Source organism: Micropterus dolomieu, linkage group LG09 (assembly GCF_021292245.1).
Source record: "Micropterus dolomieu isolate WLL.071019.BEF.003 ecotype Adirondacks linkage group LG09, ASM2129224v1, whole genome shotgun sequence".
Taxonomy (NCBI): domain Eukaryota; kingdom Metazoa; phylum Chordata; class Actinopteri; order Centrarchiformes; family Centrarchidae; genus Micropterus; species Micropterus dolomieu.
In genome coordinates, this window is record NC_060158.1 from 4,669,363 (window position 1) to 4,686,863 (window position 17,501).

The 17,501-nt window shown below is 40.8% G+C and overlaps 1 protein-coding gene across 6 annotated transcripts; it reads right to left on the minus strand.

Moving 5' to 3' along the window:
* Window positions 1-979: 979 nt before the first annotated feature.
* LOC123976353 (polyhomeotic-like protein 1) lies at window positions 980-16,564 on the minus strand. Of its 6 annotated transcripts, none has more exons than XM_046058454.1 (15): window positions 16,371-16,564; window positions 14,366-14,490; window positions 12,217-12,333; window positions 11,921-11,992; window positions 11,627-11,755; window positions 11,091-11,255; window positions 10,883-10,982; window positions 9,332-10,311; window positions 8,207-8,342; window positions 7,890-8,062; window positions 7,694-7,781; window positions 7,028-7,115; window positions 6,223-6,436; window positions 4,049-4,256; window positions 980-3,713 (listed from the first exon to the last, which is right to left on the minus strand). In XM_046058454.1, the coding sequence occupies exons 2-15, from the start codon at window positions 14,486-14,488 to the stop codon at window positions 3,562-3,564; spliced, it is 2,745 nt and encodes a 914-aa protein (XP_045914410.1). In that variant the 5' UTR covers window positions 14,489-14,490; window positions 16,371-16,564; the 3' UTR covers window positions 980-3,561. The 6 variants fall into 6 exon arrangements, with proteins under 6 accessions (XP_045914410.1, XP_045914414.1, XP_045914411.1 ...); XM_046058458.1 differs by having other exon boundaries at window positions 6,223-6,418; window positions 12,223-12,333; window positions 14,366-14,493; XM_046058455.1 differs by having other exon boundaries at window positions 12,223-12,333; window positions 14,366-14,493.
* Between the last annotated feature and the right edge of the window lie 937 nt (window positions 16,565-17,501).

Here is a 17,501-nt window from a genome sequence, read left to right on the forward strand (position 1 = left end):
TGTGTGTGTGTGTGTGTGTGTATGGTCTCATGGCAAAACATGGTCCTGGAGACACCTTACCTTAGTGGTAACTACCACAGAAGTGGTTTTGAGTCCTTTGCCATGTGTTTATATGTCTGTCTGTCTTTCTGTGGAGATGTCCAAATTTTTCACAAACGTTGAAGATGCAGACACAAAACTTTACAGGTGTGTAGTTGAGATCAAAATGAAGTCAGAGGTCTAATATGGGTGTGGTCCAACCCGAATGTCAACATGTTTATAGCGTTGTTTATGAAACAAAACTTTTGTTTACTTGTTTTTACTGCTAGAATACAGAAAGGCATAAAGCACATTCACTTTATATGTTTAAATAGTAATATATGGATATTAAATATTTATTTTCCTGTAAACTACAACTCTGTTCAAATTGACTAGACTAATATAATGAAAGAAAACAATAAATACTTCCTACACTTTTTAAACTATAACAAAAATGTCTATATGTATTTACTTTCACAGCTATACAGCAGAGGTGAGGAGGTTCACCTTACAGCAGTGTGAGGGGACCATAACACTGCACTGTAAAACCAGGGCTCCCTCATTTCTGTGTCATACAGTATATGGCCCATCCAATGATGAGGATGATACCGTGTTTTCAAATGCATACAAACACCCTTTTGCAGGGTTATTTGTCTTTATCAAGCAACTCAGTAGAAAAAATATCTGCTGAAAACAGAGTTTGACAAACTCCTGGAAACTATGTTAATTTGCTACCAAATCAGACAAACCTAACCATAATATAGGTTTAAAACAAACACACCCTATAAAACCTGTAATTGTTCTCACTTGCTAATGAGGGAATGGGCCACATTGAAAGCAATTCATGAAAAGTCTGACATGCAAATATAAACATTATGGAAGACTTTTTCCATCCCTTATGCTAAGGTGGCCTTTGTATTTAAGTCCATTTTCAATACAAACACAGGCATCAGAAATTAAAACGGTTCCTTGATTATTTATTTGCATGATAGTGTTGTTAGCCTCGCCACATCAAACTCAGTCCCTCCAAGATTCTGCCATTTTTTTCTGATTATTGCAAGCAAACACATTTTGATTCTGAAGTAGCTCTTTATTAAAAAAAGGCCTTTTGCTGAATGCAGTTATTTTATGAGAAAAGTGCTACTTTTTGGGAGAACAATGATTAAATAAACAAAGTCGTAAAGGTCTGCTTGTTAACAAATGTTACACCAGTCATCATTGCAGAACGGAAATGATTTGACTAAGAAATTGTGGTGCAAATCACTTGTAGTGTAGTACAAGTGCTCTATTTTTTGGTCTTCACAATATGACGTCTGCAAATTTAAACTTCAAAATCCTTGGGTGACTATGACATATAAACACACAGCTATCAAAGATTATTATCCTTTTTGAAAGAAAATACTGTAATAGCCACAGTCACTAACAATAAAGCCAAAGATAGCTAGCTAGAAAGGTAAATACTGTTGTTACACGCTATGTGACAAAGCTATGAGGAAGACAGCAAGTTTCCTTGATCAAGGTAGCTACAATTCAGTCACGCTTTTTGGGAAAGGCAACAGATGTCATTGCTTGAAATAACAATTGTAAAAAAGTAAGCACTAATATAAAACAAGGAATGATATGAAAAGTAGTTAAAAAACAGACAATCCTCATCTAAACCTATTGTAGAGACTAGTGAGAAAGGCCACAAGGTTCACAGAGAGATAACATGAGAGAACTTCTACAGTTAAAAGCTTAAACAAGGCAATTCAGCAAAAAAATGTGCATTTAAATATAAAGGCAAATTTTACACTTATTACAGTATAGTTTAAGGTTTTCTCATTCACTCACTCATTCAGGTATGATTTTTATTCATCCATCACAAACATAGGTCCACATGTGGCTGCCAGCCTGATTTTCTTCACAGACTTTCTGATTTTGTTCATGAATGTAGCTTAAAAGATACTACAAATTAACAGCATATCTTCACATTTGCCGCTTACTTATCTGTTTCAGCATGTCTTTCACAAAATCAAGCCCATGACGTTACCCTTCACTCATACGCATACATTTGTATAGATCAGGGGCAGCTGTGGTTGTACCCAAAAAAGTGACACTCTTGAAATTGCCTGACCGAACAAAATAGTCTTTTAATAATTTTGCAGATTATAGTCCTTTTAAGAGTAGAGTCAACAAAAAGTCCTCTGTTAAAAAAACTTTAAAAGGTTGGATCTCCTAAAGATCCTCAGTGAAAAATTTGTAAAGCATTTTGCAGTAGTGTCTTATCAACTGTTGATGTGCTCTGTATGTAAAAAATAGTGTATAGATGTGAGAAAACTATATGAAACATCTGTATTTTTGCAGTAGTTTTTGCCTCACATGAAATATGAAATGCTCTCTGAGGCTTGAGGGGTCTCATTTGGACTCTGGTCTGGCATTTCTGCAGCCAGTACCCTGTACTCGTAACCAACTATACCCTGTAAATTGAGTAGAAGAGGCTACTTCCAAAATAAAAAAGCCACCATTTAAAACTGATGATGACCATTTTTACAAAATTATTATGTTTTTTTTTATGTTTCTATGACATACATAAAATTAATGTTAAAAATCATGATTGCTTTCCTTACAAAATTCTTCTTGAAAGCACTTGTTATGTGACACTAGGGTTGGGTAGATATAAGTTCATTACTGCATTTCTGTCCGAAGTCTGTGCTGATTGTGGCTTAAATCAGGTCAAGAGTTATAATCAAAAACTCGTTTTTGAATCCATGATGAGTGTTCGACGAGATGACACTCAAGCCAAACAAGTCAGCAAATCTTTCAAAAATACTTTTCCTGTACAATATGATACAATGAATAATTAGTAGTGTGTTCATCTGTAAGCTTATTCATTATTTTGTTTCCTTTTGAAGATTCTGTTGAACTTTAGCAGAAATATGAGATGTAACATAAAGATTAAAACAGCCTCGGTTAAAGCCTGTGAAATGGGCAGCCCTGTTTGTACATAAACTTAAAAATGTAGGGATACTGTGCAAGTAACAACCCTCACCACATATTACAAGTGATTCCTGTGTTGAAAATACATTCAAAACCTTCATTTTTGCATTTTACAAGACAGGCACAAGACTGTACTGTAGTTGTGCATCTAAAAAGCAAATTGAAATCACTTGGTAAAGCCTATTTCTGACTGCAAGTACTGATTTTGCGCTGAAATGACATTTTCGGTAACATGTATCCTTACCAAAATACAGCTGTTGTATTTCGCAACGCACTGACATGACAGCTTTAAACGGGACAATACTGTAACTGTAACATTACCCCTGTGCAAGTACGACATTTGAAAATGTGGTAAAGAGTGGACAAATCAAGAATATATTCAAGTGCTGCAGCTAGCTAAATAGCCTTGACTTTTGTTTTGCAAATGAACTGTACCTTATGCATGCACCTGCAGGCCTCTGACTGCTCTGAGACCAGTTCCGTATCTGAACTGGGTGCGGAACAGGAGTTTGGGGTAAATGCCCAGGGCTTGACTTTGAACATTGTGGATTTATGGAAACACTGACATCAGTCTCTCAGATTGTTAATGTGGGCACAGATCTTGAGAGCAGGACCTAGCTTGATGTTCATGGTGGACATGAGATGCTCCTCCTTCAGCAGCAGCAGAGCCTGGCCGTCAATCTCCTGCGACAAGAACTGGGAGGCGAGCTCCTCACAGCCTGCGAAGAGGAATATAAACAGAAAGAAACATGGAGAAGGAGCGACAAAATCAAAAATAAGGATAAGGGGAAAAAGTGCGATGACGTCAAATGATTCACTGATTATAAAAATGTGTGACTTTTCAGACTGCTATTCTTTTAAACAGCTAGTCTCTTCATCTCTACAGATGACTTACTGTACACAATACCAATCTTGAATGCTTGTAAACATAAAGACTTATTAAAACATCAATAATTCAACTTAAAATACACTAGTGTTACATCTGGAAGAATTTAAATTAATTTTGTTTCTAAAGACATTCAACATGCACAAAAAGATGTAATCCGCTTCCAACCTTGTAGGGAGGAAATAAACTGCGACACTTCCTCCACGCTCCACTGGGCGGGGCTAGCGGGCAGGCAGCTGGGTGCAGAACTCTCCGTTGGGAGCGGAGGAGGCGGCTGGTGGCAGGAGGCTGAGGAGGCGGGTGAGAGGGACATGGGGTCATCTTCATCCTCCTCTCCACTGGACTCCTCATCTGAATGGCTGGACTCTGAACGGCACTGCAGGGAGGATGAGGAACCCGTGAGCAAGGCATTAAGAAGGGCTCAGTAGTCGACTCGGTGGGCCTGTGGTTGCACTGGATTGTCTCCCAGTTTGACGGTGTGTGACTACATGCAAAGATCAAAGCTGTACCAAGAAACAGTCTTTATGTATATACCCAAAATGACAAGTGTCTGCATTGAAAACTCAAAACAGTTTGGCAGCATCACAGAGAGAATGTGAGAGAATGATCCTTGTTATGTGCTTTCTTTGCAAAAACCTGCTGTGCCTACTTGCAGCCAATAGGTGGCAGAATGAGAATGAATTACTGAAAGCTATTGATGGATCATAAACTGCTTTCCATTTCCTTTTACTCATTTAGCTGACACTTTTATCCAAAGCGACTTACAATTGCTATATATGTCAGAGGTTGCATGCCTCTGGAGTAACTAAGGGTTAAGTGCTCAGGAACACATGGATGGATTTGTCACAGTGGGAATTGAACCCATGGCACAAAGCCACATGTCTTGTTCACTGCGTCATGGGACCTCCGAGCTTTCCATCTCAAAATATGCCCAGCCCACTGTCTAAGTCAAAGTTCTGTGGCTGCTTTTATGTGTTAATACGTTCATATCTGTTGTGGTTTTACTGCATTTACACATGACACTATGTGGCCAAAAATATGTGGACATACGTCTCCATATATTCCTTTGTACTTTTGGTCTAGGGCTTTTTTCCTGGGAAAAGGGAAACATACAGTGATATTTTAACGAAATGATTTACAAGTGTCCTCCTAACTTAAGGACAGGGGAGGGGCGGACACTAGGATTGGGCGATCGTCTTTATTTTCATATCGTCTGATCATGGCTACTTCAGATCACCGATTGGCGAGCTGATCGGCAGGGGGCGGTGTTACGTTGCAGCAAGTCAGTGAAATGCCAGCATGGAAGAAAAAAGCTTTATGAGAAACCACCAGAAACATCTGTAAATGCACGTGTACAGTGTTTCCCACATAATTACCATGTAATGGGCCTTTCAGACAGACTGCTATGACCGCACTGCTGCGCTGCGAAAGCCATTATTTTCAATGCAAAGCGCAAGGACAGCAGAGTGGCGCGTTGCTAAGCGACCTCCCACACACGCCGCGGTAAAAGTTCAAAATAGTTGAACTTTTGTGCTGAACCCAGCGGCCAGCACAGTGCAAACTGCTCCCTATCTGAAAGGGCCATATCTGTGGTGGCAGGGAGAAGGAGGGTGCAATCGATAGCAGCTATGTACTGCGTGTCAACCTCGACAACCCGGCTATATTGTAACGTTAACATACCATCTTCGACATCGATAGCGTTGTGTTAAGAAAATATATAGATTAAATTCTTAGAGTTAACTTCAATGCGTTTTTCTACAAAGTCACAGCTCCGTTTCAATGTGTTGGGGGGGGGGGGGGAGCGAGCAAGCGGAGGTGCTGAGTGAATCTATGCGCAGCGCGAAGCTCCACAATGACTTGATTTTACTCATTAAGTAGTTAATAGTAGGCTCTGTGGCGCTCAGCATTGACATTGTGGCGTGTCGCCACAAATAAATCAATGAATGGGAAACACAGTGTGGTCCAGTGATAATTTTGACACCAAATTGTGGAATCTTCTTGGCAAATTGAAACCTATGATCAAATTACAAAATATTTCTGTTGAACCCTTTGCTGAATGTTTTTTTTTTTTTGCATCTTAATCCACTCCAGCCTCCAGCAAGACCAGATTAACCAAATGTAGCGCATAGTTAGCAACAACATACCATAGATTCATTCTGGATAATGCAATTACTTCACAGTTTGTATATATTAAAACTGTAATCTCTGGCTTCCACTGCTTGAGGGACTGCTTGTGTGTAAAAGGAACATGGTACATATAAATGAGCACTGAAACATTTACCTTCATTGGCTAAAATTGTTCAAAATTTAAAAAATAACTTGTTAATTTCCCTCCTTCTCACCTTGACAGGTATGGGTCTTCCTGCTATCTTGGCACTGGCAATTTCTGAACTTGTCCTCCGGGGAACCCTCCGCCTGGTTATTCCACCCTCCTCATCTGAGTTGGAGAAGTGACCATGGCCTTGATCCTGATCAGGAGCGTGATCTTGACCTTGACCCTGTCGCATGCAGAAGTGCTGCCTGAAGCTGACGTTGTACCTGGGGAACCAATACATACTGTATCGTAGACAAAGAGTGACATATACGGTACTGAAGCCAAGACGAGCAACACATACAGTTTGTATCTCTTTGCACCATACGCGGTAGATAATCTACACGCATGTAGTGGGCAAAGGGACAAATGCAAAGCAGAAGCAGAAAATGTAAAATCATATGCTGACAGCATACTGTTTCAAACAATGCAGATAGTCCATTGTTTATATAGTGAAACACAATAAATACAATGCACATTTTAATATGGAGCAAATTCAAAAGAGGAAAACAAATTTACAAAACTAACTGCACTTTGACATGAAAACAGACATACGTTTACATGCCATTTATGTAGAGAAAAGTGGATGAAGTGGCACTATCACAGTATTCAAACACAAGAATAAAACATGAGAACAGAAGACATACATGCTGTGAATATACAGCTGTAGCCACCTGAGATTTCCCACACTGCTGTCACACTAAATCATCTGTTTGTGAAAAGTTACATAATCTGTTGTTTCTTTTTTAAAATGTGAGCGATATAAGTATACAGCAGTTTTTCTTTTCTAAGATGGCTCCCACTGTATATATTATATTTCATGCATGTTGAAGTACCTCTTGGCACAAGTCATGGAGCAGAACCTTTTGGTGCCTCTGAACTGGCTGGCAGGAGCAAAGTTTTTACAGTACTCACACTTCAGCACTGAGGGGAAAGTTTGGAGAGAAAACAGAGCAGATATATAGGTAAATATATAATTTATACTATTTGTAAATAGATAAATGTGTTGAACTACTATAATGTTACATGAGAAAATCCAGAGAAAGACACAGAACTGCAAACACACACTAATAACAACACAATTTAAGGTCCTCCTTATTCTACACCAGAGTAGAAGACTGTAATGGTGTTTCACTGTGCCGTTATGCTGCCTTCCAGCCAGAGGTGGGAAATGTTGTAATTGAAACCTCTGTACATTCCTGCGGCCCAGCTTGGACAAACAAGGGTCATTTGGTTGCAAATGTAAGATCCATATTTGTTACATGTGGCAAGGTTAACTAGCAGGTTAGCACAGACAGTTACCTTTAAGTGCAAATTATGTCCTTAACTTTTAGCTACAAAGCTGTTTAACGATTTTGTATAATCTTGTCAAACTATCATGCCCTGCAAACTGCAGCTCAAGTGAGAAATCCCAACCACGTTTCTCACTTGGAAAATGGCAATTTTCTACTCTCAAACATGTCTGGAAAGCAGCAGTACTTTCAGAGCAGTTTGGCAGTTACCTGTTGCTGTTGTAACAGTCTCTGATTGGTTAGTGTCTGGACTGTCATTAGTTAAATCCTCAGCCGAGTCCTTTACTGAACCACATACCTGTAAATCATTCACAAAAAGCATTAAAAGAAAAGGTTGGCAACCAGTGTCATACATGTGTCTTGTGCCTGAAAGGGGGATTACAAACTACAAATCCCATGTACTCACAGGGAAAGGCTCTGCCCCTTCCTGGATGACGAAGCCCTCTATGAGGTGTGTAAGAACGTTTGGTTTAACCACAGCTTGAGGGGGAGGAGCTCTCTCCCCCTGGCCGCAGACCCCACGGGACACTGACAGCACTGGGGAGGGACAGGAGGGGGCTGGAGGAGGAGCACCAGACCCTGATGGGGGAGAGAGGAGCAGTAAAAAAGCATTGTGTTAAATTCATCATGTTTTCTGTTGTGAGTCTGCTGAGAACAATTCATATAAATGTGCTACCTAATTATTCAGGAATTTTCGAGATTTACACGTTTCTATAATGTTACCTGCTTCAATTGGATTTGTCAGGAGTGCTGGGGTGTGATCTCTGACTGGCTGGAGCCGTGGAGGGGAGGGGCCATCTTCGTCATTAGCTGAATTGGAGTCTGATTTTCTCTTTAGCGAGCCAGTCAACTGCTTTCCCTAAAAAAAAAATCAGTTTAAACAGACGAACAGATGAAAAGACTACAGAGCAGCTATAGGAAGAGTTAGTTATCAGAATCAGAAGGAGCTTTATTGCCAAGTATTGTTTTACAAATACAGGGAATTTGCTTTGGTGTTAAGGTGCTACACGCAGACAGACATACAGCTGACACAAATAGATGTAGAAATATATAAATATGTAATAAACAAATGCAAGTTATATAAGAATAACAGAAGAATAGACAACAACTGACAATATAAAAAATAAAAATAATAATGGAACAACAACAACAACAATTTACAATTAACAACAAATATGTGCAATGTGCCAGGTCCATGCATGATATGACATGAAGTGATATTTACATGTGCAGAGACGATAATGTCAGTGGCACGGGCCTTGTTGATGATATTGATGATGATGATTGTTGATGATATTTATTTTTATAAATATGATAATTATATTAGTCAGGAGCAGCTGAGGAGGGATTTATTTAGAAATTTCAAGTAAGGAACTTCTATCAGGCTCACATAAGACTTCAGACCACCACTGAATTGATGATATTCTGTTTCCGGAAGCAATTTTAGAGGAGAATAATTGTTTTGGGTTGAACTATTGCAACTGTCTACTGTGTACATATGAAATAGTCAAGTTGAATAATTTTTATTTATACATGTAACCAAAAAGTTTTTTTAGCCTTAAAGACCTGTATGGTATTTGACAGCCTATATTTAGAAAACTCTATTTGGATGAGAAATAATACAGAGTAAACAGATAGAAGAAAACAAACTGCATCGCCAATGCTACAAAGTACTAGGAAATAATGAAAAATATACTAAGAGAGAGGTGAAAATGAAACCTATGCTTATAATAGCCATTTAAATCCCCCCTCTAATTGGGATAACTAATGTAATTAAATTTTAAACAACACACACTTAATTAGTAAGGATTGTATGAAATCTTGACTAATTAACAGTAATCAGCTGACCTGTGGCGTCTGACTACCCGATGAGTCCCCATTGGTGGTCACTCCAGCCGATGCTCCTCTCTGCTCCTCCGTCACCAAGGGGAGGGAGAGGGAGGTGCGAGGCCTCGAGGTGGGAGGAGAGGAAACGGTGGGGGACTGGGAGGAAGCAGGGTTCGAAGCCAGGGGTCCATTCTGACCCTGTCCAGAGTTTTGATTGGCCTGCGGATGCACCTGAGAGACCTGAGCCAATGGGGGAGCCTCCTGGGGCGATTGAAGCGTCTTTAGCCCCACCCCTCGACCCATGACCCCGCCCTCCCTGGACGCAATGGACGCAATGGACGCCACCATGGTGAGCAGGTTGGACGAGCTGCTGAGGACAGCGGCTCCATCCTGGCTGCAGTTGCCCCGGGCCAGCGCCAGAGCCTGGGTGTTGCCCAGCGTGCTCTGCCTCGCCCCCACGATTTGGACCGGGATGTGCGGCGGCTGGGGAGGCTGGGCCGAGCTGCTGGTGGGCGGCGGGGCAGGCAGGATGGGAGGGGGGTTCCTAGAAGGCAGTTGGAGGGGTAGTCGGAGCCCCTGCAGAGTTTTGGGTTGGATGGGGATGGGTCCATTGCCATGGCCTGATTTCTCAGCACTTAGCGAAGTCTTCTGCAGAGGCTGCACCACCAAGGTTTGAGCGTTGACTGCTGGTTTGATGGTCGCGGTGCCAACAGGATACCCGTGGGGCTGGGATGCTGCACTGGACGTTAGGACCAGGGTGTGTGCTGCTGTGGGAGCGGTGGTTCCTGTGGCGAGAGTCCGGGTTCCGTGAAGCAGGAGCTGGGAAAGAGGGATGGAGGACGAGGAGGAGCCACCAGCAGAGGAGGAAGAGTGGGCTTTGAGGTTGGTGGGCTGAGGGTACGTTGGGATTTTAATGTGGGGAGGCTGGGGCTGAGGTTGGCTTGGCTTAGAGGGGGACTGGGAGTTTGATTGGTGGGAGGGCTGGACGAGGGAGTAGGCAACTGAAAGAAGATAGAAAAGTTACACACCAACATTTATTACACTTGCATTTGCATTTATTGCACCTGCATTAACTGAATTTTCGGTCACTTGCAGGCAGAACAAACAAGCCGTAAACACAACAAAGATATTATCACCTGATAAACTTGATATGGCAAGGGAGCAGAGGCTTATTTACACATTCAGCTGATATCGAGTAACATTATCAGTCTTTGGAATCCAAGATTCACTCTCCTTCTAGCTCCGTTTTGCTTCTTTGATCTGGCCAAGATGTATCACTTTACCAGCTAGTTGCTAACTTGGTCTGTTTGCTGGGCAGGTAGTGTAGTGAGTTGAGTCAGATGATAATTCTCTGTGGGTTAATCAGTATGAGTGACCCCCTTTCAAGCATTTGATCCATTGTTAATGTAAAAATAACGTTTATTGCAGCTTTAATAAAAGTGCGTGATAAAATGTGAACATATGCAAAATACATATTTCTGATTTTGCACTTTTGCACTTCAGACCATGATTAAGCCAATTTGTAATGTTACAAGTAACAGAAGCTGGAATGAAATACAGTTTTCAGGTCACCTTTCCTTTCCTCCCTACCCGAGTCACTCCTCTCTGGCGCTTCAGTCTTCACTCCAACGCCTTTGGGACTGGACACACCTCGCATGGCTAGATTCTGCACCTGGTGACAGAAAAAATGTAAAGGACAGAGGGTGGCAAGTAATTAGCTAAAAAGACACGTAGTTATTACTCCCCTCAAATCAAACATCAACACATTCATTCCACAAACCTGGTCAATATCTGATTGGCTGCTAGACGTGGAAGTCGGTGTCACTTCCTGTTGCTGTTGCTGAGCCTGGGGCTGCTGGGTGACGGTTGCCACTGCAGCGGTTGCTGTGCTGCCAGGCATAAAAATGAGCTGTGAGGAGATGGGGGCCCTTAGGGAGCGGTTGACCTGCAGGACGACAGGACAGCCATCAAACACGCAGAAACCCAGCTAGTACTGGTGTCAAGTATAGAGTGCACGTTCATTTGACCTTGACGGAGGACATACATTAATCAAACTGCTATAAAATCAGTAATGAAAATGTCCACACCCTGCCTTATGGAGCTGCTATATATTATGCTTAATACTTGCAATGTTTTGGCATGAAAATGATCTGATGACAATTAAAAAAAAATACTAGTTCACGAGATACTAGTCATGACAGAAGGTTTTTCCCAAAATACTTGTATAAATGTATAAAAGCACTATACTCTTGCTATAGTGTGTTAAAACTAATTCATTGCTATGCAGTCTTTGTCAAAGTTTATGGTGTAACTCACCCTCAGGTACATTTGTCCCTGCCCCCCTGCCGTCCCACTCAGCAGCACTGATTGGCTGATCGTGGACGTTGCTGAGGCGCCGATAGGACGGCTGCTGGTTGTGGAACCTGATCCAGATGTTACACTGACCTGTCAAATGATAATGAGTAGCTTTAATGTGTAGAATGTATGTAGTTTTTTTATGCATTACTTAGAAATGTAAGTATAGTAGGAGAAAATGCGATAGTGATACTGGTTGTCCTTGCAAGTGGCAGAGTGCAGCCATTTGAGTGTAACCACAAAGACAGTACATACAGCTGTGGTGCTGGTGGTCTGAGGAGAGCTGCTGCTGGAAGGACTTGACTGACGACTGGCAGCCAGAGTAGCCTGGGAGGAAGAGGAAGAGGAAAAAAGAGGAGAAGAAGAGAGATGCAATTTGAACCTACTCCAAACAAAACCAAAAGAGAGATGTTTGCAAAGGCTGTCAGACTACTGAATGACTCACTGCAAGCCAAGTCCAATATACTGAGTACAACTCCGAGTAACTGAAGGATCTCATGAGTCACATGATACTATTTGTTGCAAGATTATGAATGACATTGCATACACACCTTTACCTGTTGCACTGCGGCCAGGTTCTGCAGCTGGGCGTTGCTGATCTGCTGTTGCAGCATCAGCTGCTGGAAGTATTGAGCTGCATTAGGCTGCCTCTGTAACGCCTGCAGGGCCTGGAAGGAGGAGGAGAGGAGACACATGAAAAATTATAGGGGCAGGAACGCCAACAGAGAAAGAGACGTCGAGAAAAAAAGGGGAACGTGAAGATGAGACAGCGAGGATGCAAATACTACTGATGTACTGAAGGATGATAAAAGAGACAACTTGAGAAAAGGAGATGAAAACATGACAGCTGAAGAAGATGTGGTGGGACGGAGGACAAAAAGATGTGGGAAAATTTTGGAAGAAAAAGGAAAGTACAGTGCCATGAAAAATGAGAGAAGGAGGAAGTGGAGTAAGAGAAAGGAGGGCAGAGAAAGCAGAGAGGGAGGGATGCTGTAGCAGAGCGGAAGGCCTCCTGCCAGCTGCCTGATGTATGAGCAGAGGCCCATACAGTAATAAGTTGAGGCATGAAAGCGAGCATGGCGGGCTGGATTAACGTGTGCAATGTGACAAAGACAGATGGCTGTGCAGGGTGACAGAAGCCAGAGAAAATCCCACAAAGCTTCCATCAACCCCAGCACGACTCAATTTCTTTCTTCACCTCCCTGTTTCAGTCGCTCTCCATCATTTTCTGCCCATTGGCTCACACATAAATCATAAAATATAAAGACAAGAGTGCTTCTTCAAAATCTTGCTTATACACAAAGCTCCGTTCACACTTCCAACAGGAATCGTCGTCATATGAAAGCTGATGAAGTTGATGAGAAAAAACGACAGAATTCAATGAAACATAAACTAAAAAAGAAAATTAAAAATATTTCGCAGCTATTACATTTTTATTTGTAGTCAGCATTAAAAGTGAAAGTGTATTAGCTAAAAACACTTTAGTCAGATTGTTGCTCCTAGAAATACCAGGTCATAATAAAAAGGACAAAATTAATTAAATTAATTAATTAATTCCTCATTTTCTCAATTACTTATTGAAAATAGACTTCTAGTTTTTGGCTCACACCTGACATCTGATCATCAGACAGGCAGCCTGCTTGTGGTCTTGTTGGATGCTCCAGCTGGACATTTGTAAGGGCATTTGTAATGTCCAGCATAACAACTCACAAGTCATTTTCATTTACTGGCAATCCTCAATTTTGCTTCTCAGCTGTGCTACTGGAGCGTGATCCTCTGGGTGAAAAAGATGCACAGTTGGGTGCATGATTTAGAGCGAAGGACCGAAAGACTTGACGAGGGTCATGATGGGGGTCATTTAAAGTTTAAAGGGAAAAAAAAGAAAAGGTTGAGGTTAACATAAAACATATTTCAGTAGGATGAAAATTAGTCCTTTAAAATTTTTGTAGCATTGGTAAGTGTAGTTTTATGTCATCAATCCACAATAAGACACAAATAGCTGAATAACCTCACAGCATTTACAACTACAGCAAACAGGTGCAACCAGACCCACAACCAGAACTGCAGCATCTTGCCTGTTTGTTGGTAAAGCAGCTGACAAAACAACATCAGATCTGCAAATTTAATTAGCAACAGAGCAAAATGAGACTTAACAATGACCAGAAAAGCTAATAATATAACGTAACAAAGTGTATTAGTGATATAGCCAGATTAACTACGACTGTGCTGCCGAGTAAATCTTCTTCATTCCCTTGATGCACCTGTCGTCGTCATCGTCGGTAACGCAGCAGATTGGCTGAGTCAGCATTAGCAAAGAAAATAAATTATTCGAAAAAATTCTAAAACACTATTGATGATTATTATTTTATGTGTTGCTAACTTGTCAAAACTGTAATACCTTCTTGGTTTTAAAAAATGTGTTGTAATTATTGAAATAAAAAAATTTAAAAAATTGCATTCCTTATAAATAAACAAATAGTAAATATTAGCAGTGCGAGAGAGGCTTTTGATTTAGCCAAAACTCAAAGGATCATAATTTAGCACACATGGTTTTAAAATGAAAACAATGTTGTTGGTTTTTTGACACGCCTTTTGGACTTGTCAGGTGACAAGAGAAGAAAAGCGCCAATGAGAACAGAATGAAAGTCTGTGAGCAAATTCGCTGACAGCTCATGCACGCATGCATGCACACCTGCATACCTGTACAGCCTGTCTTTCATATAGAGACATGGAATTCATTGGAGAGGGGCGGGAGCTCGTCCCAGATGCTGCGTTCCCATTGGTCGAGGCCCCCTGCTGGTTCTGCTCTCCGTCTGTCTCCATGGCTGCTGAGGAGACAGAAGACAGAAAAGCCGTCCATCAGTCTGGGAGAAACACACACTACGGTTTCTCTGTGAGAGCCCAGCTGATGAAAAACCACCTGTCACTGTTCCTGACAAACACCATTCTTCACAGAGCCTGCACAATACTCACTCAATATTTCACTAGGTGTTTGACTGATATAGTCCTGGTCACACTGATATGGATACTTTTAGACTGACGTTGAAGATTACTGTTTTCGTCTGAGGCATTTTTAGGCACCACATCATAACAATTCATTTATAACTGTTTTCTTGCCGAAAAGAAAAGATGAGATCGGACACTAAGCTCTTTCCAGTAAAACACAGGGTGGTAAATAGATTGTGCACGCTGCACCTTATGAAATGCATGCTTACCCAGAGCACATGAACAAGGAAAGGCTTTTGAATAAAAAGTCAAATTAGAAATGAAAAGCAAAACTGAACAATTACTTAGTTACTTAGTTAACTGTGTTAATAAAATGTAGATATTTTTTGTAGCATTTCTAAACAAAAAACAAATGAGATTGATCCGATTCAGTACACAGAATCCGTAAATAAATCCAAGACAACGTCATAAATGTTTTTAGACATTAATATGGAGCATTCCAAATGCAAGTTGGTTACTTGACATTTTTTTCATGTTTGGTTGTATTTGTGTATTATAAGATGCAGCCGTGATTACCAAAATGTTAAATGATAAATGGAATACAAATTTACAATTGCAAATCTTTTTTTATAAATCATTAAAAATCCATTTGTCACTAGTAGGCCTACTGATTTCATTTAAAAAGGTGTATTAACGGCATAATATCCACAAACAGAAAACAATATCAACTCCAATATATATCAGTCAAACATTAGCTGCAGGGTCGTGATGGTTCCCAACATGAATGACTGAGTTTAAATGGCGCTCAGCTGTTGTATCATACCTTATATCAAACAACCGACAATGGGGCTCCATGCTAAAACTGTTTTTAAATTCAAGCAAGATATTGGTTGGGAAATTGGTGGATTATGGGTGGAATGGCAGGTGGTGAGGTCCAACATCAGGCACAATACATTCACTGTCTGATATTAGTTTTTTTTTTAATTAAACACATACAGTAAACATTTTTTATAAAGGGCCTCTTAAGGAGCTGGATATTTTACAATTGAAAAATACACTTGTCAATGCTCTGTGGTTTGACAACAGAGCAACATTTTTTTTTCTGAATTACTTTAAACATATGTTATTATATTGTATTTCTGCACTGCAATTTCTTGTGACTTATTGGCTGACATATCTGCCAACATTGATATATCTTGAATAAACTAATATTATATCAGCCCTATATTTCAATCCGTATTTGTTTAACTGCACATGAACGCACCTCAGCAGAGATTGGAGCAGCTAGATTAAAACAATTTCTTATAAAATACATTAAAAATACATACACTGGCCTCAAACCCCCCCCCACCAAAACGTGGTCAGTGTCTAGTAGGCCTACAGAATGTGCATCTTTGCAGAAACTCTTTTTTTTCTTCTTTTTTTTTTGTTACAAAATACATCAACACATGTAATTGTTTTGTTGTAACGTTAGTTTTGAGTATGAACCCTATCCATTTCATCCTTGCAGTATCTTTATTACCCCCCTCCTCCACACACACTCACACACTTCATTCTGTCCCAGCACTGCCAGTCCGCTAGCTTCAGCCTCCACAACCTGAAAAAGCTTCCCCTTCAGCTGCATCCAGCTTCCATTAGCTAGCTACCCTCCATGTTTCAGACCAGTTAACACTAGATCTACCGGAGGCTACTCCTCCTAGCATCCCGCTAACCGCTGCTGCTGTCTGGCTCGTCAATGGGGCTCTCGGTCCGTCCTTACCGTCACCGGTCCGGGTTTCTCAGCCTCCTCCTGCACCGGCTGCCCGCTGCAAAACCACTCCAAGCGACTGAACGGCCTGCGGAGCCTGCTCTTGTTGCTTTTTTCTTTATTTTTTTTTTTGCTTTGCAGGATGGCCGCAGCAGAAGTGCTTTTAGTGTTTTGCATAAATTTGCAGCTGATGTGTTGTTGGAGGGCAACGCCTCCTTCTTCCCCTGCTCTGCCTTTTCCGGCGCGACGGAATGACGGAGCGGCCGGACGGAGAGAGGGACACTTTCCCCCCCCCCCCGGTTCATTCAGGGCCGGACCGAGCTGTGCTGGGAGGTATTCATAAGTGCACAGATTATAATTATTTTTAATTTGATGGACATACAAAATACAAAAAGAATTTTCTTTTAGCTAAATCATAGGAAGATGTTGTGGAAGATGTTGTAAACCCCAAAGTGCCCTCAAATTCCAAAATGCCAAACAATGCCAAACAATGTCTTTTATGGATTTTTGTTTATGAGGATGGTTTACATGTTTTCCACATGTGTTGCTATTTAAACATTTGGTTGAGAACATCTTATTTAGACAAATGGAACACATCAGACAACACAAAGATATGTTCCTAGATTGGACACATGTATTTTCATATTGTTATTTGAAGATGGACACGTGGCCTTCACTGTCTGACATAAGAAATATTGGATGCTCAGAACTAAGGGTGATCATTCAGTTTACACAAAACCAGCTACCTTTTAAAGATCAATGGTGAACTTGTTTTGCTTTTGAAGTCCACAGTATTGGCTTTGATTTTTATCATATTAAGCTTGACTGCAAAAAAAAAAAAATGTTTTGTGTGAGATGGATTTAAACTGGCCCTGCAGAGGTTGAGATATTCTGACTGCCGGCTCAAGATCCAAAATATGATGGATACTATACTTCCGATAATGCAACTCCATTATCTTTTATTAAACTGTAGTAAACTGATGTCTTTCAAACATGCTTCCAGTTTGTAATGCTGTCTGGTCTGTTCTGCTCCAAGCCCAAGTTCACATTACCATCATTATATTTTTAGACTTCAAAAACTTCTTCCAGAGCCACAGAATACATTTTACAACTATTTGGTTCTGAAGTACACTGATCCTGACG

Excerpts from the sequence above, each read along its gene's own strand:
- LOC123976353 (XM_046058454.1), bottom strand. The coding sequence starts at position 14,488 with ATGGAGACAGACGGAGAGCAGAACCAGCAGGGGGCCTCGACCAATGGG. Across the intron at positions 12,334-14,365 it reads ATGAAAGACAGGCTGTACAG|GCCCTGCAGGCGTTACAGAG; the intron begins GTATGCAGGTGT and ends TCCTCCTTCCAG. Across the intron at positions 11,256-11,626 it reads AGGGACAAATGTACCTGAGG|GTCAACCGCTCCCTAAGGGC; the intron begins GTGAGTTACACC and ends GTCGTCCTGCAG.